This window comes from Coloeus monedula (assembly GCF_965178545.1).
Source record: "Coloeus monedula genome assembly, chromosome: 17".
Taxonomy (NCBI): Eukaryota; Metazoa; Chordata; class Aves; order Passeriformes; family Corvidae; genus Coloeus; species Coloeus monedula.
Window position 1 is genome coordinate 1,360,474 of NC_138797.1, and position 27,746 is coordinate 1,388,219.

Below are 27,746 nucleotides of genomic sequence, written 5' to 3' on the forward strand. Positions count from 1 at the left end.
GTGCCAATGTCAGCCGTGGGCAGATGCCAAACATGTGCCCAGACATGTCCCTGCCCCTCCTGGTCTGGCACAGCTCAGTATGACAGGGCCCTGGCCATGCTCAGTGCTCGCCCTCCCACCAGGACCCAACACGGCTTTTTCCAGCAGAACAACTCCTTTATTTTTCACATCCCCCTGCCTTTGGCCATTTCATTTTCACCATATGGATAAGAGGAGAGGAATTGCTCAGCATGGAGAGAACCAGGACTGGCCCTGAAGACCTCAGTGGCCAGTTTCTAGCTGTAGCAATGGCTTTGCTGTAAGTTTGAAGGGAAATGGTTCTTTCCCAAATGGGTAAAAAGAATGTGGATTATGTTTATGTGCTTTTCTCCCTCCTGCCACAATCATGTAATTGAAAATTTGAGCTGTAGTGCTAAGCTCGTCTGAATCAGTCATCTACATAGATTAGACACCTTTTAACAGGAACAAGACTAATTTGCCACCCGTGTTTTGGTTCCAAGCCCCAGGTGTGATGATTGGGTGGGGAAAAGCACCCCCTGGAAAATCAGACCAGAGGCCAGCTCGAGGCCTAGGTCACAGTTCGAACCGACTGTGTATGTGTTTGGATTTTAGCTTGTTGTACTTGGTGATCAGGTCCAGCTTGCTGTGCCCCAGAGTCATTCTCTTCTCCGCCCCATACGCGCTGTTCTTTTCCAGCAGCACGTCCTCCGGGAACTTGTCGTAGCAAGGCACTACGGACTTTTTATCCCGTTTGAGGTGGTTGTATGGGGAGAACAGGTCAAAATGGCCGTGTCCAGGGCTCTGTCTCTTTTCCACCCCATAAAACACATTCTCATTTTCAGCTGGCAGCTCCCCGGAGGTGGCCACAGGCCCTCTCTGCTTCAGGCTTGTCCCATTGCTCCCAGTACCCTCCGACAGGGACTGCAGCAGCTGCCCTGCTCTCGGTGGGGAGCAGTGGCTGCTGTTGGCCTTAGTGTCCCCCTGATAACCAGGTTTATTGGAGGAAGGCTCTGGCTGCAGGAATGTCCTTGCTGTTATGAGGTTTGATTTGGGATATGAGGCTGGGGTGGGTTTATTTGGAGGACTGTTTGCTGAGTCTGGTGGTTCTTCTTGCTGTTTAGGGCAAGTGGGCTTCAGGAATGTGTCTTCCTTCCCCTTCTTATTGCCAGAATCGGAGCTGGAATCTTGCTTTTCCTGGTGTGCACTGCAGCTGGAGTTTTTCATAAAGGGAGACACTTTTATGCTCCTGATGCTCACATTGGAAAGGCTGCTGGAGGGGCTTAGGGTCTCAGTATCATTCCCCTGAGTGGGTTTTAAAAGACAGTTGTCAACTTTTGAGGTATTCCAAGAAGAGAGACACGTCCCAGGATCTGGCACACAGAAGCTGGTCACTGCTCTGGACTCTGCATACAAGTACCGGAATTCCTTGTCAAACTCTGCAACGATTTGCCCACGGAAATGGGTCACCAGGCCAGTGTGGACTTGGCTGCAAAGCCAGGTGAAACTGCAGGAAAAGAAACAAAACACATGTAACTTTAGTTCACAGAGTGCCAAAATGCCTAGCATGGATTTTAACATCCCAGTGATGGATTGGTACCCAATTTGTCGTGTTAAAACTTTCTCTAAGTAGGCAGGTGTGAGACTGCTCATGGAGATGAACGTGCTCATCACATAATTACAAAAGAGCAGCCCTAAAGTGGTTGTTTAATTTCAGCTTGGGGCCCCCTCGTCTTGGCAGGAGTCTCATGTCCTGACATCTGCAACACATGATGGGCTTGTAGGAGCTGCTTGGGCAGGCAGGAAGTGAGGAACGGAGCTCCTGGGCACTGCCTTGAGGAATGAAGGTCTCCAGAGACCACAGGAATACCTCAGAACCAGGAAGGCTGGTGATGTTTGCTATAAGCATTGCTGCAGGATTACCAAATGCAATAGAAGTTCATTCTTGGCTCAACAGTCCCTGCCCTCACAGTTAAGTGTTTTGGGATCTTTTCTGGGAGCTTGTCATATTCTACCTTAAAACCAAAGTGGTTTTGCCCTAGCTGAGGAAAAACTTCCATTAATTGCCACTCGGCAAATTTTCCTTACGTGTTTAACCCTACCTCTTGTTTGTGCCCAAATTGTACCCTATTTACTCTTCCCCAATATAGCTACAGACTGTAACCACATTCTCCTAATCTTCCTTTTCCTGATTAAACAGGGAAGTTCCTTCCAGAGTGGGATCCCCAGGCTTCTGGTCATCCCAGTCATCAGCTGATTTTTTATTCTTCCTGTAGTCAAACCAGACCAGCAGATTAAATGTGTCAAATAAACCAGAATTTTCAGAGGTGGCAGTACCAGCTGAGTGCTGTGTTATCGGCTGCTAAAGCAAGACACTGATTCTGAAGAGCAGGATAAAATGACAGGAGCTCCAGGATAGCAATTGCCATGGGAGATTACATTCTCAAGTAAATGTCATTTCAGGACAAGATACTGGCACTGTGTTTTGGGACCTTGTCAATGGTTAGCTCACAAGACAGCTATTTGGGAACTTGTAGTAGGAAATCCAGCTCTTGAGGCTTGTCCCTGAGCACTCGGCAGTTGTTATAGGTCGGACTGGTGTTGGTTATGTTTACACTCAGCAATCACACCCCAAAGAGAAGCATAAAATGAAAAAAAAATACTCTGCTGCTTCATATCAAACCAGGTACATTAGGTAAGAATGAAAAAGTAGTAAAAGAATGAAAAGATCTTTGTGGGTGGCATGAAGAGTACTCAGAAATACCATTTTGGAGGCTCAAAGCAAATGCATCCCTTCACAGAGATATTAGGGGAAAAAAACCAAACCAGAAACTAGCTGGGATGGCTAAATGACAGAGAAGAAGCTCCATAGCCCAGAGAGACCATCTTTGAAAAAGGTTGGGTCACACATTGCAAAAGGTGAAAGAAGAAATATTCAGCTCTTTTTGAGGCACATGGTCCGTGTGTAACAGGAGTGTGCAGATAATTCCTCTGCATCCCTTTATTGTACAGGAGCTTGGGCTGCCCTGAGCCCCCCTTTGTACAGAACATAAGGGAGGATCAGGCTCCTGTTGAGATCTCTGTAGAAGAGTTTGGAAAACATCAACAGAGCAGATATCAGCCACTGGGCAGGAGCGGTGAACGTCAACCCAAGAGCACCAAGGGAATGCCAGGATGCAATAGCTCAGCTCCTAACCAGGCTGTGCTATCTCCCACTTGAAAGGGCTCTGGCTATCAGGAAAATGGGAGGGTGCTAATGTGATATAATGTTTTTAATGTTCCAGACCATTAAGTCTCACAAATTAGATAGACACAAGTTGTGTAGATACAGAAATTACTAGAGACTCTTCTAAAGAATACAATTTATGGCCACATAGGAAACATGAGATAATAGGAAAGACAGCTTTGGCAAAGGAATGTTATCTCTCAAAAAGCCCTGAGAGTTCTTTGAAGAAATGCAGGAGTCCAGACAGGGGAGATTTCATGGATCGACACTGTCAAAGGCATCTGTCCCAGGGCACTTCCTGGCTCCCAAGAGTGCTGGTGGCTCTGGCCACATTGTCACAACATTGTCCCCAGTCCCAGTGCACCCAGCCATCTCCTCTCACCCATGTGAACTGCCCTTTCCCCTGTGAGGGGAGAGCACTTCCCCAGCCTTATGACTGTCCCTGCCCCTGGTGCCTCTTACAGCTCTTGCCCCAGTCCAGGCATTCCTGTGTCCCAGTTTCCCGTGCTGATCCAATGGGGTCCTGCTCACTCTGTGTCATGACAGGCTCTGGAAGGAATCATCCAAGTTCCCTGGTGGCACAGCCCTCCTTGCCACAGGACAGGTTTCCAGGGTGGGACAATGTGGGTCTCACCAGCCATGGCTATTCCCATCACTACAAACTGATAACGGTCTTTTCTTCCCAGAATGGCCTGGAGGAAATAGCCAGGGAATGATTTCTGGTGTAAAAGTGAGGCACTGGCTGAAGTTCACAGGTTACAAATCCAATACAGACAAGAAGAGGTACTTCTTTGCACAACAGAACACCCTCGTGGGCTGTGGAGCTCCTCCTCCTGCAGGCCACCCTGGATGCTAAAACTTCATGGGAGCGTCTGAGAGAGGTAGGATTTTCCTGACATTGTTTTTCCCCTATAAAAAACTGCTTCTCACAGCAGTTCTAGATCACCCTGGGACACAAAGGATTCTGAGAGAGGATGGCTGCAGGACAGGATCCCCTCCTCCCTACCCTGCCTTCGGACTCTCCGGGAGCGGTGCAGCTCAGCCCTTGGCCGGGAGATGGAGGTGCAGCATCACCTCCGGGCCGTGGGGGACACCGGCCAGTCCTCGCAGCATCCCCTGCCCCGGGGCTCTGGCGTGGGCTGAGCAGGAGTGGGGAGAGCACCTGCGGTATTCCACAAGTCTCTGTCTCAGCAGCATTTTCGACACCCAGATTAGTTCCCTGCGTGCCCCCCTGTAGAGCCGTGCTCTGCTTTGGGGTCACGGTGGCCTTTGCCTTTCCTCAGCTGTTTGTACGGGTGACTCCAGATCTCCACACTCAGCCTCTCTGCTTCAGCTCTTTCCAATGGACGAGATACCAATTTGCAGCAGAAGGTTTTTTGCTTCTTTCAATAGTTTCTCAAACTCATCTTTATTGCTCTTGTGTCACTTGGGCTGTCACAAAGCCATTCTTTTCTTTCCATATGCCAACACAAACTTCTATGGGTTTTTTTTGCTCATGGCTAAATGCGTGTACCACATAACACTCATTACTAGACCTTCCATTTCAAGTGACATTTTCTTTGATAAGGTAACAACGACCTGCCTTTATTGCAGCAAGCTCTTTTAGCTTGCTCCCAACACACTTGAAATTATTTCCATTCCTTGATTTTCATCTTCCTTTTGATCCAAACCATGCAATGCATTCAACTAATTTGGGCACCCATGCCTGTTATCTCTTACTTCTTATTCATCCTTCCAGCAGCAGACCTTGTCTCTTTCTCCTGGATTCACTTTTTATTTACACACCTGAGGATTTGCTCCTCCCTGCTTTGGTGTGCCCAGCAAGGCTGTCCATAACTCATCTCCTGGTGATGTCACTGCACTGCTGTGTGTGTCACCTGGGGTTCCCTTGCTGATGCACTGTGCTTCCCACTCCTTACGCACTCACTTCCTGCTTAATTAGAATTTCTTTCTTGAGGTGACTCCTCATCAAGCTAGATCTGGAACTCCCCCTTCAAAGCTTTTCCCTTTTGCTTGGGCCATGGATACCTGCGAGTATAAGCACCTTTCTTTGAAAGAAATTCCGAGCTTCCTCCAGCTTCAAACCCATGTAGTTTATCTGTCCATTGCCAAACACTTCTGTACTTCAGATTTATTTCTCCTGAAGCCACGTGCAGAGCTTTTGTACTCCTGTAAACTTTTGCCTCTCATGTCTCAATTTCAGCTGCTGTGTCAGCTTCAACCCCAGATCTTGAGTTTCCCACTGCAGCAAACACTGAGCTCCTTCCTCTGTGCCCATGGCAAGGCACACCCTGATAGCGTGACCATCTTTCATTTTCAGCAGAGAAATTTAATCTCCTCTAAGACAACTCAAACAGCCACATAACTCCCTTTCAGGCTACAATACCAGCTCTTTTCTCTGTTTCTAGCCTGGCAAGTGTTTACTCTTCTTTTCCTGTTCAAGATCCTGTTTAGCTCTAGCCCCTATTTGCCCTTGGGCTCCTCTCACCTGCTGAAACAGTAAATACCTTAAGTGCTCAAATAAACACCCTATTTCTTCTGGTGCCCAGAATAATCCTACATAGCTAGATATATAATTACATTTAAGATTTTAGATTATTGCTTTGCCTAGATACCTCAATCTAGGTTTTTTTTCCCCTTCATTTAGAAGAAATACAATGTTAAACATTTAATCAATGTACACGTAAGAGTTGAAGGGTCTAAACTAATTTGCCTACATTTGTTTAAGACAAGAGCAGTGAACTTAGTTTCCATATTTAGAAAATGCTGCAAAAATATGCTTGATCTGTACCAATAGGCAGCAATAGATCAGAATAAGTTAAAGAATCATAGAATCACAGAACATCCTGAGTGGGAAGGGACCCACTGGGATGATCCACTCCAACCCCTGGCCCTGCACAGACATCCCAACAATCCCACCCTGTGCCTGAGAGCATTGTCCAAACGCTCCTGGAGCTCTGGCAGCCTCGGGGCCGTGCCCATTCCCTGGGGAGCCTGGGCAGTGCCCAGCACCCTCTGGGGGAAGAACATTTCCCTGATCTCCAGCCTAAACCCCCCTGACACAGTTCTATGTTGTTCTTGTAGTATGCATGAATAAAACCTGTGGAAGCAGAAGGACAGTTGAAGTATTTCTGCATATTTGGGTCCTTTTCTTCATTGCTCATCTCCTCGTTGCAGAGCTGCCAGACTGGAGTAACCCAGTGGACAGCAGGAAGCAGTGGATTGCTACAGACCAAAGCTGGGACGTGTAGAAGGTCACACAGTTTGGGATCACATGCTTCACTTTAAAAATAAATGCAAGAAAACTGTATTCTGATAAAAGGACAGGATGGAAATCAGTGACACTTGGGTAAGGAATTAGAATCAATGGAGAACATCTGAGCGAATAAAGCTGTGTTTAGAAAAGCGCACAGTGGCTGTAGTGGGAACTTTGCGAGCAGAGTGCTGCTGATGGTAAATAAGCCACGTTGAGGGGGTGCTGAGAGACTAAGAAGGCAGAAAGCAGAGGGATAAAGGGAGATCCTGCCAGGATGAATGGGGGCCACTGTAAGGAGAGTTGCCGAGACTGCATTTTAGACACTATAAATGACCACTTTTTGGAAAAACGAACCAGAAAGCCAACAGAAGGAGAAATAACATCAACAGTTCAGGGAGTTTCTTTGGGAAGGCCACTCAGCAAAAAATAACCATGACCTACCCATATCAAATATTCTTTCAGGACCAAAATAATCCACAACAGTAATGCTTAACTTCAAAGAGAAAGCAAGGAATGCTATTAAAAAGAAATTTAAAAGAGTAATCGAAAAGGTTAAATGCTTGAGGTGGCATGAAGATTGTTTAAAGATGCTATATTAGATCTCAGAGAAAATGTACCTATCAAAATAAAGACATTTTAAATCATTTAAAAAACTCACCATAGTTAAAAGATGCATTAACCAAAAATATTAAAGCAAACAGCCTTCAAAAACTGGAAGTCAGCGATTTTCCAATTATGAACCAGGGAACAACCTATCATTTAATATTGAACATAGTAGCAGAGGAATGGAAAGTATTACATGGGAACCTTTTAAAGAGCTTCTGGAAAACTACAAACCAGCCAGTCTTATTTCCATACTGAACAAACTGGTAGAAGCAAATAGAGAGTAAAATGATTAGATGCATAAATAACTATAATCATAATGCTGTAGACTCAGCATGTTTTTGTGGAAGGAAGCCATGCCTCAAAAGCCTCTTACAGATCTTTGTAGGAGGCAGCAAGCACACAGATGTGCTTGATGTATCAAAATTGAACTTTCAAAGAGATTTTGACATGGTCATTCAGCAAAAACCATTTTTGTTGCTAGAAAAATTAAGTGATCATGGAGTACATACAAAGGAAGGTCCTCTCAAGAAGTAGCAGTTGATTAAAGATACAAACATTATAGGTTTAATTTAGCCACTGGAAACCCACAGGTTTTGTGCTGGGATCAATGCTGTTCAACATATTGAGGCAAGTCCTAAAAAACTGTAGAAATTGTCCATGTCAGAGCTCGTGGCAAAATTATTGTGGATCAAAAGAAAACTGGATAAACAGAAGCTGCAAGAGGATCTTATTGTAAGGGGGGAATATGTGACAAAATGATGGACAATTAAATGTCAATAAATTCAAACTCTGGATACAAGAAATTACTAAAAAGCCAAGGATACTTCACCTGGAGAAGAGGTGGTTCACATGAGGGACTATAATGGGGGAGGGTAAAATCATGGATGCAGTCAAGAAAGTAAATAGGAAACACTTATTTTCTGTGCCCACTGATTTTGTGGGACTTTGGGGACATCAAATATAATTATCTAGCTGTAGGTCTACTGTAAACACCATGGATCACTTCTTCACACAAAACATAAATTAAACTGCATAAGCCATTGCCAGAGGGTATCATGGAGGCCAGACATGGTGGGAAAGAGTCTCTGATGGTAAACTGAGCATAGAGAAGCACGTACAACATAAAACCCCAGAGTTCTGAAACCCCTGATCCTTGCACACTGCATTGCTGAACTGCAAAACCTGCTGCAGGGTAAGGACACTCACCCTCATTCCTGTATCATCCCGAGACACCCCTGGTTCCACCCTGGATCTTTGGCTTTACTCGGTAACTGTTCTTATCCTTTGCATCTGGCTTTCCCATCTGCAGGGACAGTAATTGAAATATCTCCTATACAGGTTGCACTAACTCAGGAGCAGACATCCTGATTTTCTCCTGTGGAAGCGTTTCTGACAACTGTTGAACAAATTCCTTGAGAAGAGACTGTTTCTGTTAGTCCAAACATCCTGTGCTTACTGGCACACCACAGAATGAGATGTAAGACCCTATTCAACTGAAATACTATCTTCCAGAATTCCAGAAGTTTCAGCTCTGCAGAGATCTGTAGAAAGGGAGCACATGACAGCCCCCAGTCCCTGCCCTGAACAGCACGGGGAGGAACTGACCCAGAGAGCTGCACCTGCATTTTCAGCAATACCCTGACTCTGGGCCCCAGGGAAATCAGATATTCCTCCAGCTGTGCAGTTCAATCCAGCTGACACATGCTCAGCTTTAGCCATTCAAAACTGAGTGGTCCAGTTATGTGCTCCCTGCTCCTGCAGCCCATGGAGATGGATAGGGGGTTTAAAAGATGAGTAGATGTGACGTGGGTTAGTTGTGGGCTCAGCAGTGCTGAGGGAATGCTTGGACTCAAGGGTCTTAGAGGCCTTTTCCAACCTAACCAATTCTATGATTCTAGGATCCTGCGTTTCCAGGCAGTGATTCACTCCATTGTTTTTAAGTGTCTTAGGATGGTCAAAATGCTACCAGACACTGCTGTCCATGTTGCTTAGAGATTTGACACAACCATGTTCAACCATGTACTTCCATTTTTCATTCATTTTGCCAGAGTTTGATGAGGTGGGACCTCCACTCTTGGAGATGATGAAGTCAACACCAGAGGAGAAAGTGCAGCTTGAAGTTACAGCACTGACAAGGACACTGGTAGCCTGAGGGTCCAGCACGTGCTCACAGAGAGATGGAAAGAGAGAGAAAGGGAGAGGGAGAGCAGTGTTCAAGGAGATCTGGTGGAAGGAGAATAAAAGTATTGCCAGGACACCAAATTCACAGAAATATCAGAGCAGGCTGTCCTGAGGAGCTGCACTGTTCATGAAGGATAATATGATGCTCAACAGTGTGAAAATACTGTGGGAAAGATCTGCAGGTGGAAAAGTAACTAAAAAGGGTCTAGTAATAAAAATATAGCACCAGAACAGTAGTCCTGACCCTCTGATCAGAACTGTGATGGAGAACAATGCTAACTGAGATCAGAGGCTGCAAAATTAGGATGGGCAGCAATAGTGGGAGATTTCACCCACTCATACAGGTTAATGCTTCACTGGGACAAGCCATGGAGAAAACTTTTTGGAAGCAATAAATTATTACATGCTAGAATTAACTAGTCTAAATTGTTTGACCCACAAGAAAAGATGTGATTCAGGATGTGGTCTAGAATGGTGTGTAAGACTTGGTTCCAGAGGCAGAAGTGGAAGAACCTGTTTGTAAGAATGATCACAACACAATTTTAACTCTTTAGTGGAGAGCAAGCTAAATAAATGCAGCATGTGGAGGTTCAATTTCAAGAAAGTCAACTATGTAAAAATGCAGCAATAGGTCAAAAAGAGTTGAAAGGGAGCAGACCAAAAATCCCCAGGATGACTGGGGCTGTAGGTTGCTCACAAGTGCTGTACTGGCAGCCAAGGAATCAGTGGGCTCATTTGAGGCCTGGGGGTCAAAAGGGTGATGGCAAGGCCATAGCTGAGAACCTCAATGAACTTCCTGCATCTATCCCTGGTGTTGGTGGCAGTGAGATGTGTTTCACTCCTGTGTATCAGCATCACCAGAAAGGCCAAGGGCTGGGAGGTTTCCAGTATGGCCACACCTACAGAGAGGCCTCTGAATGTGGTCTTGAGGCCCACACACCACTGGAGCTGCCCTCTACCCTGGGGCATGCAGAGTGTGCTGTGAAGAAAAAGATTCCTGCTAGCATGGAGAAGCACGGACAACAGGGCAAAGGCAAAGGCAAGCCCAGCCTCACGAAGCTGCTGGAGCTTGGTGAGGGAGCCAGTGAGCACATGGATGCCCTCAGGCATGGAGGGGTGCAGTGAAATCCCCAGGTTTGCAGAAGATGCTCAGTTCCTTCAGGTGGTTGGATACCTCACTGAAGGTGAGCGAATCCAGAAGGACCTCACAGAACTGAGCAAGTGGACAAATATGTGGCAGATGAACTTCAGTAAAGGAAAATGTGGTGTATCCATAGGGGAAAATGGTCTGTATGATGCTGAACCTGGAGCAGCTCAGGAAGGAGCTCAGAATCAGCAGCAGCAGTTGTCTGACATTATCAACTTGGAGTGCAATGGCAACTAAAACATGCAGTGAGCGTTGGCCCCTGCCAGCAAGGGCCACAATCACAAACCAGAGTCTGGGCACCTTTTACCCCTCTCGAACACCTCGGTGCAGCATATCAGGGGGACCACATGCAGTTCTGGTCTCTGCACCTCAAGAAGGAGGTAGTGAGGTCAGAGAGAGTGCAGAAAAACAGAATTAAAAAGGCTGAGGGATGCAGCAGCCGCTGTATGAGGAAAGACTGAAAAGTCTGAGGTCTTCAGGTAAGGAAAGGGCAGGGAGGGTGGATAAGATGGAGGCTTGGAAAACTGTGAAAGCACTGCCTGAGGTGAACGCAGGGCAGCTGCTGAACCAACATGCAGCACTAGGAGTTACATCATTCAGTATTTTGGTAAGGAATATTTCCTCAGTGACAACAGTTTCTGCCACAGTAGTTGCTGTATTTTCTTACCTGTATGTTCCAGCAAGAACTTGGTCACAATCAACCAGGACAAACTTCTCCAGAACCTGGCCTGCAAATTTCTTGCCTGCTTTGCTGTAGTACGTGTCTCCACTCAGGCATCTTATGCGCATGTTCTGAAACCAAAGCAAGGAGAGTTGGTAAGGGGCCATGTACTGAACTAAACTGAGATGTTCCCTTGTGCATCACTGCTGGACTCCCTCGAGCTCGTGCTCTGCTCCAAGAGGTAGAACTCAACAAGGCATTAAGTATTTCTTGGCTCCTACATACCAAATATTTTGTCACACTGCCGGCTTCTACAGGATAAAAACAACGGCAAAAATTAACAAGTTGCACTCAAGTGCAAATTCTAGTTTGAAAAAAACTTGGGAGAATCCTAAGAGCCTACAGATCACTTCTGAAGCATGTAAAACTATGCAATTTCTTCCAGATTATTAATAACATTCAACTCCCCACACTAGCTGATGGCTCTGCATTGAACTAAATTTTGACCCATAGCAGCCTGCTAGTTTCTAATCAATAGAATGTCTGCTCTGATTTTATACAATGACAGGCTTAAAACTAAAACATCACTCAATGAAAAAAAGACTTAGAGAGAGGAATATCTGCGTTTTAAGGATTTCCTTTTATCAATAAAATTTTAAATGATATTAACATTTTCAGGTGCTGTACTCAACTGATGCTCCACTGTTTGAAAAACTGCAAATACTCCTCTGATACAGCTTTGGCCTGTAAAACCAACTGCCCAGAATAAACTGGGTCATATGGCTCTTGGTATCCATCAGGAGCTTTTTTCATAATGTGAGGTGTTTGCCCATAACGTTACTTGCACCTCGGGTGAGGGAGGCAGAAGAGCAGAACAGTCACTGGAAACTGTTACTGACCTGCTCTGTGTGATACAGTGCCAAACAAAACATCTGGCATGTAAATAAACATCCCTAAGGCTTACACCTACGCGGGGCTGCCAGGTCATCCCTTCCTGTCCTCCAGGCCACTCTTCCTGCCCTCCAGGCCAGCTCCCCTGACACCTGTAGCACCTCTGGAATCCCAGGAGCTGTCACAAGCTGTCACCAGCTGCATTTGACCGGCAGATTCCTCTGTGGGCACCTCATCCCTGCGGAGCATCAGCCCAGCGACAGACAAAGCCCTACAGCAGCTGGTTCGGCGTCGGGGCCGATCTGCCCCTGGCAGAGGTGGGCGCTCGGGGAACGTGGCCGTGCCCCTCCGCCAACCCAGCAGATTTCTGGCCCGGCTCAGGCCGGGGACAAGCACCAGCAGCTGGGATTCGCCTGCAGATGTTCCCCGCTGCTCCCCTTCCACCCTTCCCGAGCCGCCCCTGGGCACCCCTGTGCCCCCTTCTTCTGCCCCCCACGGGGCTCAGGGCAGCCTGGCACCCTCGGGTGAGGAGCAGGAGGCTCCTGGGCAGCGGCTCCCCCCGGGTGGTTTCCCTCTGCCACCTGATCCCCGCGGGCAGGAGCTGTGCTTCCCTCCGGGAACACCCGCCAGGTGGGAAAGGCTGGGCTCTCACATTGCAGTGAGGGTCTCCCAGCCCACCCAGGAGCACCATTGCCCTCCAGGGCTGCACAGCAGCAGCAAATCTGCTCCTCCAGACCAGAGCCTACCCAGCTCCCTCTTGCAGTGGGCCATGGCAGCTGGGAAGAGCAGGAAGAGGGCAATCATTTATGATGCTGCCCCTAATATTGCTGCTGCCCCTGTTTTCTGCTCGGGAGATTTCCTGAGCTTCTTGTGGTTTGTCTCAGTGGGAACCCCACCATGATGTCTCCTCCAAGTACTGGTTCAGTCTTCTTTTGAGTTCATGGAAACTTCTAGAAGGGACGGAGCTGAAACTTCACAATTTTCGCACTGTGGCTCTCACTTGTTGGCTTTTTCTGTCCCAGAACATACCCTCATCTGCCACCTATGAGCAGGGAGAAACCTTTTCCCTGTAAGGACAGTTGTGCATTGGAACAAGTTATCCAGAGAGACTGTGCAGTCTCCATGCTTGGAGATCTGCAAGACGAGACCAGGGAAGGCCCTGACCTCACAGGCGACGCTGGTTTGAGTGGGAGGCTGGACTTGATGACATCCTAAGGTCCCTGCCGACTTGCATTAACCTGTGATCCTCTGAAATGACACCACAAGTTCCTGAATCAGACCAAGATAACGCTGGATACCTGGGGAGGGGTTCACCTTGTCCTGTGGCCAGTCAACACAGGGATTTTTTTCTTCCAGTGCCAAGGTTTTAGTAATACTGGTTCTCACTGGGAGGAGCTTCCTCCCCCCCTCCTTCCTGGGGAAATTAAAACAACTTCAGGTAAGGGACATTCTATAAATTTGTCACCACAGTATTTCTTCACTTCCTTTATCCCTTCCAAGGCTGGGTGAGTTTCTGATATTTGGTTGATTTTAATCATCCTCTTCTTCCTCTTGTCAACCCAGGCCCTGAATCAACCCAACAAGATGAGAATCCTGCAGTCTTGCAGGACTGCCAGGTACTACTCTTGCTCCATCCAGGCAGTAGTTCCAGATGCAGCAGATGGATGTTTGAAAACTCCAAGTTAAGGCTTCTTCTGTCACCGCTGCCGATGCTCCATGTGGGATTTTCTGATGCTCAGCACTGGAATTTGCCACCAGCAGACTCACATGTTGTTGTCAGAAGTAAGACAGCCAGAGGGGCAATTACCCCAAATTCCCCATTCAACCCCAAATTGTCACCAATTATTCCAAATGGAGATTTACCACCACATCCTGTCACAACTTAGAGGCAGGCATAAAATATGTACCCTCATTCCACTCAGATGTGTATCCAGCCTGTAGGTAATGGACTGCTTAGGTGCATCAGCATAAGAGACACTTCAGATGGAGAGCTGCTAGTGAGTCATGGAATGGGGAGGCAAGTGTTAATTACCCATTCAAGCACAAGGCATGACATCAGGCCTAACAAAGACACATAGGCATCTCCATGGATATAAACTCCTTTTAATTTTAATTTTAAAAATGGGCACCTCTTGGATAAGAAGCAATAAAATATATTTTGGAGAGATGGAATTCATCTGAACCCACCAGGTCACTTCAGTGAGGAAGCTATTTGTGGAAGCAAACATGCTCCAGCATGGAGCAGTTTTCCCTAAGAGCTGCCATCTCAAGAGGCAGGATGAAATGGGTCTGGCTTGTAAGAAGCAAGACAGGACAGAGCTTCCCCAGCACAGTGGAAGAATCACAGAATCATTTAGGTTGGAAAAGACATTCAAGGTCATCAAGTCCAACCTTGTCAACTGGACCAGAGCACTGAGTGATTCTCTAAAGAAGCCTCTCTAAATTAACCTTTGTGTAGACAGGTTAAAAATGAGGGGAAATTAAGACATTTATGACTGCATCTATTTGGAATATGCTGTAAAACATTATTTTTGCATTGTCCCTAGCTTGTTTTTTAGCTAGGAATGCTTTTGAGCTAACTGGAAATTTTTCAGCTGTTCCCCACAAAATTGAAGGGAAAACCTATCAAACTGGTGGCTGCAGTAGAGTCAGTGCTCCAGGGAATCCTCACACCCAGGGAAGGAGCATAGCCAGCACTGCTGGCTTTACAGGAATAACAAATGACAACAAAAGAACCAACTTCCATTGATGGGTGGCAGCCAGAAATGGGGAGAGCAGGATACTGGGGTGCATCTATGGGGCTGCAAGTTCCCAAGAGAGCTTGTGGCACTGTCATGTTCATTTTTACTGTTTATCTGCTCTGGGCCCCACACACTGGGGGATGGGCACCCACTGAGCAGGAATTGGGTTTTTCACAAATCCCTCATGGACTCACAACTGAATTGCAAAGCCTAAAAGCAGATCTTAATGTGAGATTTTTAACCTGTGGGTTCAGCAGAAGGAAGTGCTGGGGTTTGCAGCAGGACATCTGAGGGGACTCACTGCTTGCCCTCCCAGCTATTGCCCTGCAGCAGCTCTGGGGAGAATTTAAATCCCTGAGCTCAGCGATCTGAACTATGAGCAATTTAATTCTTGGAATTCTGTGTCCTAGAGCAGAGGCTGTGCCCTCTCCTCCTGTGTCCAGATGATACAGGTTCACATAAACTAAATTTCCTGGCCTCCCTCTGCATCTCTGCACCAGCCCAGCAAAATGCTCAGCAACTCACTGCATCTCATTGGCCCCAACTTCCCACTCCCTGCATGGAAAACTGAAGTGAGGACCACAAAACATCAATATATGGGACTAGTAGGCTCCTGCACACCTTCCTCTTTATGTCCAGGCAGATCTCAATTTCCTAGAGCAAACAGCCATGGTCTCTTAGCCTGGGACAGTGAGAGAAGGGATAGATCCTAGGGAGAAGGGACGAGTCCTAGGGACCAGGCAGAGGGAACAGAACACAGGGTACATCATTTTTATCAATTCTGAGACCTGTTTATCATATCCAGTGTGTGACTGAAAACTTACTGGGAAGCTGTCCTGAGTAAGAGCCATTTTATTGCACATTTCCACAAAATGCTTCAAGTACTCTTCATCCAGGATCAGGTAAACGGGGATGTGCCGTCTGCTTGAGGCCTCCAGCAGGTCACACAGAATTTCCATGTCTGTGAACAGATCCATCACAATTGCTATCACCTGGCCAGGAGAAAAGGGGGGGGAAGAAACACAAGAGACTGTTGAAATCTCATGCCCAAGTGAATTGTGCTTTAAACTATGTGCTTTAAACTATTCAAACCTCCTGAGTTACTGAGCCTCTGTGGCCACCTGAGTGGAGATGATTCTGGACCTTTGTGTTTAACAGCTCTTACCCCACTGTGGCAGCTAAAATCAAATTTTAATAATTATGAAGACAATCCCCATCCAGGTACCTCCCGTCTCATCTGTTATTTGCAGAAAGGAATAGCTGAAAGGGTAACATGTGCACAAACTTTGAATGTCAGTGGTGCAACAAGTATGTGTTGCCTTAAGAAAATATGCCAAGAGCAAAGCATATAAACAAGAGCTGAGACTGAGCAAAATCATTGTTCAATCAGCAAGAGTGACTCTACATGACTGGCAGATTAACACGAAAAAGTACAATTTTTTTTCAGGACGGACACACTGCCAGGTGAGGGAGAAGGTATCCTGATTAATTATGTACAATTCCTCGTTCCAAGATTAGATCCTAAGGGTGCCTAGACAAAATCAGAGAATAATGTGTGTGGAAAGGATCCCTTCCCTTTCCCTGCTGGCAGAACTCCTGCTCATGCAGCCAGGGATGCAAGTGATGGGTATGAAACCTGACAGGAGGAAGAAGAAATAACGCTAAGATTATTGAAAAATAAAAATAAAAATAAAAATAAAAATACATGTATCTCAGTAAAGTTAAAATAAAGTCTCCAAGGAAGGGGTCTTAAAAAGGAAAAGAATTTTAAAGAGAACTGCCAGTTCTTTAAAGAATAAGGTTGAAAAAGGCCATGGCAATCCATCCCACTGAGGAGATGGAGTGGGAGGCAGCAGACTGTCATGGCTACATGAATTATCCAAAAACTGGAATGAAAATACAGAAAACAAAAGGTAGGTCATGACAAGCAGCCACTACAAGTGAGTTGACCCAGGACTAGAAAATTCAAAGTACAGAATGACCTGCAACAAGAATAATGCATCAAGGGAAATCAGCCATAAATAGATTCAGATGGGATTGGAGACCCTGTTGCTCTGTTCCTCATGGAGTGAAGTTGCCAGCAGACAATTAGAGGGCCATTCTTTGGATGAGGAAGTGACTGTTGGGATCCATCTGTTGTTGGCTGGCACTGCCAGTGGTGGGAATCAGGGGGAAGGGAGGAACAGGCAGAAGAGCACTTGCTGAGCAGGATGATTTGTCACTGCACCTGAGGGTACAGAGCAACGTGGTGACAGATCTTGAACCATCAGCAGTTCACACTGAGAACTCATGAAAGATGGGAACACACTGCAGGATGAAAAAATGTAGGGAAGGATTTACCATCAGGCAAACTTCTTTTCAAAAGCTGAAAAAAATAATGGAACTGCCCAAGTACTTTAGTCCCCATCTTTATCATATCATAGTGAATAAGGTAACTGCTGCTTGTAAATTGGCTGTATAACCCTGATTTGTGTTTCTGCACCTACCAGAGAATGCCCAAATACACGACTCAAAACCCACTAAAATTGGGAGTGAAGCTCTAACAGATTATTCTGCTTCTCAGTGTTCATGCCCTGGCACCACACCTGGCACACGAAATGCATCAGTCAGTCAGTCAGTCAGTCCTGCTGCCATCATGCCCCCGGGAGGAGGGAGCCTGTTTTCCAGCACCTTCCCTGCCTGTGTTACATGCATGGCCACAAATGCAACTCTCCATAGTTCAAATCACCCCGTGGATCTCACCCCTGCAGGGTGAGCCTTCCTCTGCCACTGCTGCTCACCTGCTCCTCTTCAAACCAAGAGCTAAATGCAGAGGATGGCAGTGAGGTCAGCTTTTACATGTGCAGTGATTCAAGCTTTAAATAGGAACAGGGGAAATTGAAGTCATGGCATGGATCTGATCTGGAATAGCTTCAGAAAAGAGGAGAGGAGCTCCAAGTTTAACTGTCCTTGGATTTCTGCTCCAGACTGCCACACTGGCCCAGATTGCTCAGTGCCCAGTAGCTCTTCTGCTCCGTTTTCATTAATAAACTGCCTCTTTCTAGGCTCACACTCGTGGCCTCAGTGCTGCCACAGGCAGAGTGGGGCCCCTGGGCTTCCCCGTGCTCTCCAGCCTCTTCTGCCTGGGGAGCTGGCTGCTCTCAGACTGCACAAGCCATGGAGAGACCTTTGCACAGAGCCACAGCAGAGAGGATAGCAATGGCACAAGGCTGATTCCTGCTCCCTTGGCGATTGAGCCCTTCTACAGAGGGACAAGATTTCGTGGCTCTGTTTTGTCCCCAACACACTGTCATTGGTCCTCAACATCTTGCAGGAGGCCCGAGGCCCAGCTCACCACAGCAGGGTTTGGGGAAGAACCTTCCCAGGGGATGGTATGATCCCAGACATCCACATGGGACACAAGGCAGCTGTCAAGAGCTAAAAATCATTCCTGCTGTCCAGGCCAAAACCACATCTCCACCCTCTCACCCTGGCCCTGGGAGATACAGGCTGCAGAACCTGACTCCAAAGGGCACCTCTTTTTGTAGCCCTTGTCAGTGTTGTCTTCCCAGAAGCCTTACAAGGGTTTGGCAAACTTCTCCCCTCTTGAAACGTGCCCATATCTCATGGAGAGCAGAGTACGCCCTGGAGGAGCTCTGCAAGCACTGAGAATCATCTTCAACTTCCCAAATTAACGTTGCTGCTGGTCCATCAGCACAAGGTACCACTGAGACCCACAGTGTAAAAGGACTTTGCCACATCTCTCCACACTGTCCCCCAGCCAAAGGCCAACTGCAATTTAGCCAAATTTCTTTGACGGGTCACACATCCTCTGATGATGAAGCACTGTGAAAAAACTATACCCCAACCTTGTGTAAAGCCTCAGGCAAGTCCCTCTCAGCCAGACTTCACCTCGCGATATTTGAGCTCATCTCAAGCTTAGGTGTGAGGCAGGCTTTGTCCTGGGGACAATCTAAACTCTGCTTGGGAAGTCAGTGTGACGGAGTCAAGGAAGACCGATGCTCCTTTGTCCCCTGATCCCACATGTTATGGGGCCCTGCCTGCACCCAGGGTGCACAGGAGGTTCACACCATCTTCCTTTCCTCTTCCAGTGCGTGCAGGCTTTGGCAGGGCTGGTTGCCACAATTCAGGGCTGATCCTTGCCCAAAACTGGCACTGCCAGGGCCTCAGTGCTCACTGTGAGAGGGATGGGGCTGAGCAGGCAGCAGCACAAGGCACAGTCCCCCGTGGCAGCCGATGCCCAGGCTGGATGCAGGTGGCTCCTGGCAGCCTGGTGGCTGCGGCGTCAGCGAGAGCCCCAGGCAGCGGGGCCAGCTTGGGCAAGCTGGGTGGAGCCCTGGTAGTCACACCCAGGCTTCCCAGAGCGGGTCTTTACTTGGTCGGGAGGTGGAGCAGGCTGCAGCTCTGCTCACACCTTCCTTCCCAGCGCTCCTGGTGTGCAGCACGGCCGATGCTGGGCAGGAAGGACGGCAGCCCTGTGTGTGCTGCTGTGCCCTCCCTGCACGGGGAGATGCCCGTGCCCGTGTGGGGCTGCTCATTCTAACTGAGGGTATCCATAAGGGCCCTCAGATCAGCACAACCTTTTGGAAATCAAAGCAGGCAGCTCTTACAATAACATAAGATCAACCCCAAGAAATTTTGGGGGAAGAAGACCGTGGAAGGTTTTCCCCCTCAAACCTCCTAAGAACATATGGTCATTAAAAAACAAAACCAACCCGCTTTGAAAGTCATTCCAAACAACTCTTTATAGCAGTGGGAGTTGGGTATCCAAGTACCATCTGCAGATCAGGCTCCTGACAACTCATGTCTCACATTTAAAGCTTTGGGCATTCAAGTCAATTGGACCTCACAAACCTAAACCTGTGTCAGTGCCTCCAGCCCCTCTGTTTCAGTGGTGGGGGCTGCAAGATTGGGGCTGGCTCGGAGCATCCCTGCTCCTCACCATGCTGGTCATGGCCCCTGAGCCCATGGCTTGGCCTTGGCAGGTCAGGATGTTACAGAGACACAGCTGCCCCACAGGCTTTAAAAAAAATTCACACCTTGCCATTGTAGGGTTAAACCATGACATTTCCAAACCCACTTCTGGAAACTCACAATTCAGCAATTACTGGAGTCATCACCTTAGGAATTACAGCGCTTACCAGAACCCCACTGGGGTTTGCCATCTGTCTGGTTTCTAACCAGCACAGCTGGTTTTACTGGTATTTGCCAATAGCAGTGTGGTTTGGGTCATTACTACAGTGGTGCCATTTGATCTCTTGCTTCCCTGGGGACCGTCAGGGACCCTTCTGCCACCAGGTACAGACACGAGCACACAGCCAGAGTCTAAGGTGTACAAGAGGGGTGAAAGAAGCAGCATGGGCAGTTCAAACCAGGTTGGAGCTCATCCAGCAAGAGCAAAATTGTAATAGTATTATCAAATGAAGACAAAGGTGTGGCTGCACTGCATCTTCTTATGTCTGCAAAGAGAAAAGCTCAAATCTGATCATCCGTCTTCAAAGAGAGCTGGTTAAATACAGTGAAGGCGAAAGACCAACTGCACCAGCAAAAGGTGCTGATGAAACAAATGCTGCTTATGCTAATTTGTCTGTACAAATATGCTGTTGCAAGAGATGTCAGCTGGCATTGTTCTGTGTGACTTTACCAGGGAAGAAGCAAACAGCATTTCAAGACACACCTGTCTACAGGATCTGGGAAAAGCAGTTGGGGATCTCAGCATCTCAACACCAGCACTGTATCCCCCACGGGAGGAGAAACACTCTAAAAGAGGGATCTATGACAAAAGCTAAAAGTCTAGTGGCAAAAATATTGGAAATACAGAAACAGCAACTGCAGAGCAAAAAACCAGGTGGTTCTCCAAATGGTTCATACTGGCACTTCAAGCAAAGGAAGTTTTTACCTCTGGTTGCTGTTTTAAGACACATAAGAAACATCCTTTTGGATGGTTTGTTGAGCAAAATGACTCAGTAAGTACTTAAATATGTGTAACTGGGGTTGTGAATGAGCTGGAATTACCATCAATCATAGAGTTAATCATGGGAAGCACTGGCCAGAGCTGCTAACCCAGAAGCCAGTAGAACACCAGTAATAAATCAGTAAGATACTTAAAAACTCATTCTCACATTTCACACAACAGTAAAACACACAGTGTGAAACCCCCAGCTTGAACATGAAGGGCTGAAGATTGTCAGGGCTTTGTCAACCCAAGCAAAGAAAGCAAAAAGCTCAGAATGTACTGAAAGTACAATAAAGCATCCACTGCCCAGGCAACTTGCCCGCAGCAACTGAGAAGTTCCTGTGAACTGAGGAAGCAGCAAGATGTTTTTCCTGTGGCTTGAAGGATCATAATATCACTGAAAATCTGGGACACGTGCTGGGTGATGGGAGGACATTTTTTGGTAATCATTTACTCTGTGCATTCTGCCATGACTGTGCCTTAATCCCCACTGCTGACAAGGATGGAGTCAATATCACAGAACTTTTCAGATCATTTAAGATACCATAAATCAGCTGCCTGCAAAGACAAACAAAGTTTTTTGTCACTTACTTCCTGGATGAAAACTTCCTGTAATTGCCTATAAGATGCAATAGAAGTTCAGGCATTAAGCAAGGGCTGCTTACGGCTGAGCAGCAGCTCGTGTGGCAAAATGCTCTTTTGGGCGAAAGAAAAAAGATCCCCATTCACCTTATATCATGCCCAAACTTCACTGATATGTGGCTCTTTGAGGATGTTTTGATGCTGTGCAGCAGTGTGAGCTGCTGGGAATACATAAATTCATTTGCTCTGCTCTGCTGACGGTGATAGAAGATCACACGTGAGTTGCAAACAGGTCCAGGTGATTCCTTATCTCCTGCTTTTGCACGAGCAACAATGAATGTAAGGAGTGACTGTAAAGTTAAATAGGAAATTACTGGTGTGATAAGAGAAATTGCCAGAAGCTGACTGGTTAAAGTGAACTTTGCTCTAAATGTTTCCTCAATATCTCAACACAAATACTACAAAAGAAGTTTAATGTGAAACAGCTGAAAAGAACCATAAAGAGGACAAAGACAAAAGCTGAAAATGTGTCTGAGATAGTTGTCTGAGCTGCTTCTTCCACACAGAGTACACTGGCAAAGCAAAAGAAACAACAAGCAGCATAATTGAGTGAATAAATTCATGCCAGCATTGTGCTTGGTAGGCAGGCACTGTAGTCTTCCGGTTTTTATTACATCTGAGGGTTGTAATAACACACCAGAAACTGTGCAATGGGGCAAAATGGGCTGATCTTACTCATCCCCAGAGAGGCACAGACATCAAACCTAGGAGACAGGATTCTAACTTACTTCAAACCACAAGCAGTGATTTTCAGTCCCACAAATTTACTTAGGTCATATGTGGTGAGGTCCTGGCCTAGGCTGCCCAGAGAAGCTGTGGCTGCCCCTGATCCCTGGAAGTGTCCAAGGCCAAGTTGGACGGGGCTTGGAGCAACCTGGGATAGTGGAAGGTGTCCCTGCCCATGGCAGGGCATGGAATTAGATGGTCTTTAAGGTTCCTTCCAATGCAAACCATTCTGAGATTCTCTCTGTGACAGCAACTCACCCGTGCTATTCTCTTGTCCAACTTAATGATGTCCAGGGTTGGAGAAGAGCCCCAGCTGTGCAGACTCTCTGGCCAAGGGAGAAGGGCTGACAGGGACACACAGAGCCAGGGACACTGCAGGCCCTGCCACGCACCCACTCCAGGCTCTGGGACTGCTCTGCATCCCTGCAGCCACAGCCACAGAGAGCCTGCAAGGGCACCGCTTGGATGACATGAAATCCCAGGCAAAAAGAAATTACAAGAAAGGAAAGGAGCAGGAACAGCTACAGGGCTGCTGCAGAAGAAGCAATCACATCATGCCAGACATGTAGAGAGCAGCGACAGCGTGGAGCGTGTGGTTACAGGTGTGGGACCAGCCACCGGCCCCGGGCGCTGCGGCACAAGGCTCCCCTCAAGGGACACAGCTCTATACGTACCGTCCGTGCCCGGCTGATCAGAGACCGGACCGAATCCTTAATGCTGTTCGTTTTGTTTCTCTGGAAAATGACAGTAGCTTGAGTCTGGCCAGACACTGTGAGGAGTGGCGTCCCTGGCCACCCCAGCTCCAGCTCCGGAGGGTGCACATCAGACATGAGGGGGAAGTAGGTGCCCGACGTTAGTTCAGAGTTGAGGGAGAACCTGTCTCCAGTGTCCCCATCACCAGGGTCGGCTTCTTTGTCTTTCATTGCACTGGGGTCTGGAAAGCTTTGGTTCCTCTGACGGCTGATATATTCCATGTCCAAGGTGGAAAGAAACGGCAGCTCCCTCTCCTCGGCGATGGCGCTCAGGTAGCCGCGCTCCCCCTGCTCAAGAAAGGCGTCGATGGCCAGCCTGGCTGTCTCGCTGTGCTGGAGCACCAGCGGGGTGGGCTCCCTCCACCACGGCTTCTTCAGCTGCTCCAGGCGGCTCTTCAGTGGCCCAGACACCCCTTGCTGGCTCCCATAGCTGCGGTGGAGCTGGGGCCTCACCTCGACTGCCAGGTAGTTGAACATGACTGGAACTGCTGATGCTGAGAGGTGTCTCTCCCGCTGGATTAGTCCTGTGTCCGTATTCAGGTCTTTTCTGCCCCTCCTGCACTCCTGAGCTCCTCCCAACAGGTTCCTTCAGGACTCAGCATAAGCTCAACTCCTTAATCACCAGGTACAGCCTCGCACTCGGGGGGGAGGAGCCGGCTTTCCCCAGCTCCCTCACCGGGCTTCCCCCGACACACACCTGATACTCAGTGCCTAGAGTGTCCCTTTTGCAAGGGAGGAGTATCAGCTCTTCAAGCTGTTCCTTCCTTTTCCTTGTAACTGATTAATGTACTGTGCTCCACTCCCCTTCCCTTCCTTAGAGGTCCCCACCCTTGGCCTAGCAGGCTCTAACCTGTTTTGTCCCTCACTGTGCTTGCAGTGGAAATGCAGATGCTGGAACTTGTTCCTGCTTGAAATTTGTTCCAAATCAAACACGCTGCTTAGTGTCAGTTATAACGAAACACAAATATCCCAAGTGGGTAATCAGACTCGGCAAAGAGACTTACTCATCTCTGAGCCACAGATAATGCTCCTCCTTAGCATTTCTTGGGAGCCTGGCTCTGCTACACCAGCACCTGGAAGGGAAGCCAGAACTCTCTATTTTTTGACACACAGAGTCACAGTGTTTGTAGGAATCACAGCAGGAATCTTGGTCATTAGCTATTGCAGGTGGGAAGAGCAATACCTCACATGCTCTTTTAGCATCTCCCTGGAAATCCTTCAAGGAAAGGACATTCAACCTTAGGAGTCTGGTGCTGTGTGGATGATGATACTGCCCACATGCTGCTTATTGGGGATTAGTTAACTCCAGCTTCCCAAAAGATTTGGAGGAACAGTACAGGCAGACATTGCTATGTGAGTTAAGGCACTGTGTAGGAACACACACGAGAACACAATGTGTGAAGAACTGCAGAGGAGCAGAGATCAGCTCACCCTGGAGCTACTGAACTCCACCAGGCAACCAAGAAATGAAGAAGTGGATGGAGAGTTGATGTAATCAATTGGCCTTTTAGCTACAAAATCCCCTGAGATTAAATTAATTTAAGTAATCTAAACTAAACTAAATGTGTGCTCTGGAATAACCACGGGGCAGTAGTCAATGGGATGGCCATGCCTGAGTGTGAACCAGCACATCCAGACACCAGGCTCTAAGTCAGCTGGGATGAATCATGTACCCAAGGGACTATCACTCTCCAAGCACTACAGCTGAGTGGGATGATTAGTTCAGATTAGTTGTCTAGTCTTTAGATGCCTGAAGTCAGGATGAAGCCTCAGCAGGACTGCAAATGGCAAGAGCAGAAGCAAAGCTGCATTGACTGAATCAGAAAACAGAAGTCGGCTGCCAGTTGGCTGTGATGCAGCAAGCAAGGGCAAAGTAGGGATGGGACAAAACTGTAACAAAGCTGCTGGCACAGAAGCGTTACAGGTGAAAATAAATGCTAGAACATCTTAAAGAATAACTTAAAATGTGAAGTGAACAGCCAAACCAGTGTAAGGAGTTTTGGGGAAAATAACAAAGGGAAGGAGCTGTAACGTGGTGGGTGTTTTTCTGGAGCTGCTTTGCCAGGGTGGTAACATAAAATAAGTGTACCATCACCTTACTGTTTGCCTTCCTAAAGAGCTGAAAAGAGTGTGAATTTTTTAAAAAGTCATCAAATGCATATTTGCTGCTGCTGATTCTGTAAAGGGATTTGCACTGTCTCCAGCTGGTGTTCGGTAATGATCTACTCTCCCTCCAGTAATTTCTCATGGTCCTCAGCACATGAAAGCACACACGATGTAAACACCTCCAGCCCAGCTTGTCAGGCTGGGCTCCTTCAGGGTTGGTGGGGAGAGGCAGAGACTTCTAGGAGTCAGTTACCTCACCCTGCAGACACCTGGAACAGGTCGGATGAAATGCACCTTGGAAGCGCTTATCTCTCCCTACCTGAGCAGCAGGAGCTTGGGCTGCCTAAGTCAGTGACAGAGGTTTACCATGCAGACATCTAAAATTAGATGAGAGGTGTCCTGTCCCTGCTGTCTGGCAAAATGGCTATAATTGGCACTCCAGAGGCTGATAGGCCAACACAGGATGTGGGAATCGCATCAGCTCGGTTTTGCCAGCTAAAAGCAGGGATCTTATCTGGAATTGTTGTCTACACACCTTCTGCAATCAACAGAGAAAGACAAGGGGAAAATTCCCTCTGGCTGAACACATGCCCCAAGTGCCACTTCCAAGTCAGTGTCCCTGAGCAGCTCTGCTCTGGCTGATACCTGATACCGGAGCTCAGCCAGGATCCAAGCGTTAGGCAATACTTCATTCTTCCATTCCACAGGTGTTCTTGGAGCTTAGCAAACACCAACACCCTGCCTGGCCTTTCCACAGAATGTACCTGCTGCTTCCTCTTCACACACACATGGGAGGCAGCCTGCCAAGCTGTTTCCTGATAGATCTTGGAGAGCACTCACCTGGGAACACGAGAAGCCAATTTGCTTCCCCCCCCTTCTATTTCAGACTGAAACCCAATCTTCCACCTCAAAACATCAGGGTGCTCCTCAGTGCTGTACCAGCATTTGTGGGAGGCGCTGCATAGCAGTGCTCCACTGTGCAGAGTTCACTGGCCAGATGCATGCAGCCAGCACAGCAGGATGAGAAAAGTCCCAGTTTTAGTTCCTGCACTGAGCTCTGTCAGCACTGAACCCACAGAGCAGTGCAAAGTCAAATCTCCCCATGTTTTGTCCAAGATTCCCAACCATGGTGTTACAGAATCTAAGCACAGTGGCAGCACACAAATTCCGTGTTTCATCTTTTCCATTCATTTGTTAAGACTCTCTCAAATCAGGGGAGAGGCAGCCTCACACCTGCACAGCTGAAGGAGGGCACTGGACACCAGTTGCCAGCCACAGGCCAAATGATCCAACCACGAATGATGTCAGGGGAGGCAGGGCCCCCCCACCCCCTGCTGCCCCTGCCCAGTGGTGTGCCCAGCACAGAGGTTCTCTCCCGTTGCAGCTCCGAGGTCTCCACCACCCCTGTGCCATGCAGGGAAGCCAATGTGTGTCCATGGAGCTGCTGTGGTGGCCCTCTGAGGTCCAGCCTCGAGCTGCTCAGGGGGCTGATGCCCAGCTGTCAGGAGAGGAACCACAGCATGCTGCTTCCCTCAGCTGCTGCCCTGTATGGAACATGGGAAGAAGCACTTCCAGACACCCGTTCTGTGTCTCTCTCCAAAGGGAATCCACAGAGACAGAACTGGGTGTTGTAACATCACTGGGTCTGGCTACCAGCAGGAAGAGGGTGCACAGGGAAGGATGTGGGACATTGAGTAAATCTGCCTAAGATGCCTGGTTTTGACAGGATGTGGAGCAGCCCAGGAGCTGGCAGGTGGGATGAGGAGCCCAGCTCATTGTGAGGTAGTCATTAAAGAAGGCTTTGCATGTGCAGGACTCCTCACTTCTAAAATGAGCATGAGGGAGCTCTCTGGGAGAGATGCAGCAGCTTCCCAACAGGATCCAGGCTCAGCAGCTTGTGCAGGGCCCTCCTACATAAACACATCTGCACGAGACAGCAACAACAGGACAGCAGATGTTGCTGGTTACAGATCTTGCTCTTTACATGACAAGTTAAACTGAGGAAATTTGCCTTGGAAAAAAAAATAACAAAATGCCTTTTTTATACACAGAAGGCTCCCTAAAAGAAGATTAAAAAAATTCAAGGCAGTGTTTGGAAGTGTTTCCACTAACCTGCCCCAGGTCCCTCCATCAGATCTATTGCCACTTGACCTAAACTCCCTGGCTGCTCCCAGCATATCACATCTGGAACAGCCACTGAAGTGTAACAGCAGAAGGTGGAACTACTCTCGTGTGAGCTCTGCATTCCCAGTGGAAGGATGAGGCCCAGCCATCTCTCCTGTCCCACAAGTGAGGAGAGAAAGCTGCTCAGCAGGTTGAATGACTGTAAGCAAAACAAGTACTCCCTCAACATGTTCAGCAACTTCAGGAAGAACACATGTAGGATGCACAGGGCAGCCCTGAACACCTGAAGAAGGGGCAGTGGTCAAAAACAAACCTCACCAGAGGAATCTGAGAAGGATCACAAGATTGTTAATATGCACCTGCCCCATCAGGGTGCAGGAGGCTGGGCAGCCCACAGGTGATAGTCCCTCTGCAGGTGTAGGAGGGGCAGGCACTGCATAAGCAGCAGAGCCCACTGTTCACTGGTGCTGAGCCTCAGGGTCTTTCCTACATCCTTGCCAAATTTCCCAGGCTCTCACATAAGCTGCTGTCCCCTCCTTGCCTTCTCAGACCTTCAGAATGTGGAGCATGCGGAGGGCCTGGCTGTGCAGACACAATGTGCCCAAAAGATGGAAATCCTGTTCCCTGTGGCACAGGAACACCATCACCCAGAGAGCTGGGAGAGGTGTCCATTCAGCCTGGGGTCACCAAAGGCCCAGGAGAGCTGGACACAACGCAGGTCAGTGGGAAGGACA

General features: G+C 47.9%; 1 protein-coding gene across 1 annotated transcript; it reads right to left on the minus strand.

The window, feature by feature from the left end:
* Positions 1 to 568: 568 nt before the first annotated feature.
* On the minus strand, positions 569 to 23,384 carry FAM83C (family with sequence similarity 83 member C; the record flags this gene model as incomplete). The annotated part of the gene is given in 5 exon segments (XM_082292603.1): positions 569 to 1,504; positions 11,081 to 11,205; positions 15,531 to 15,698; positions 22,705 to 23,334; positions 23,337 to 23,384. Coding segments are annotated over 5 exon segments (1,902 nt in total). The 3' UTR covers positions 569 to 573.
* Between the last annotated feature and the right edge of the window lie 4,362 nt (positions 23,385 to 27,746).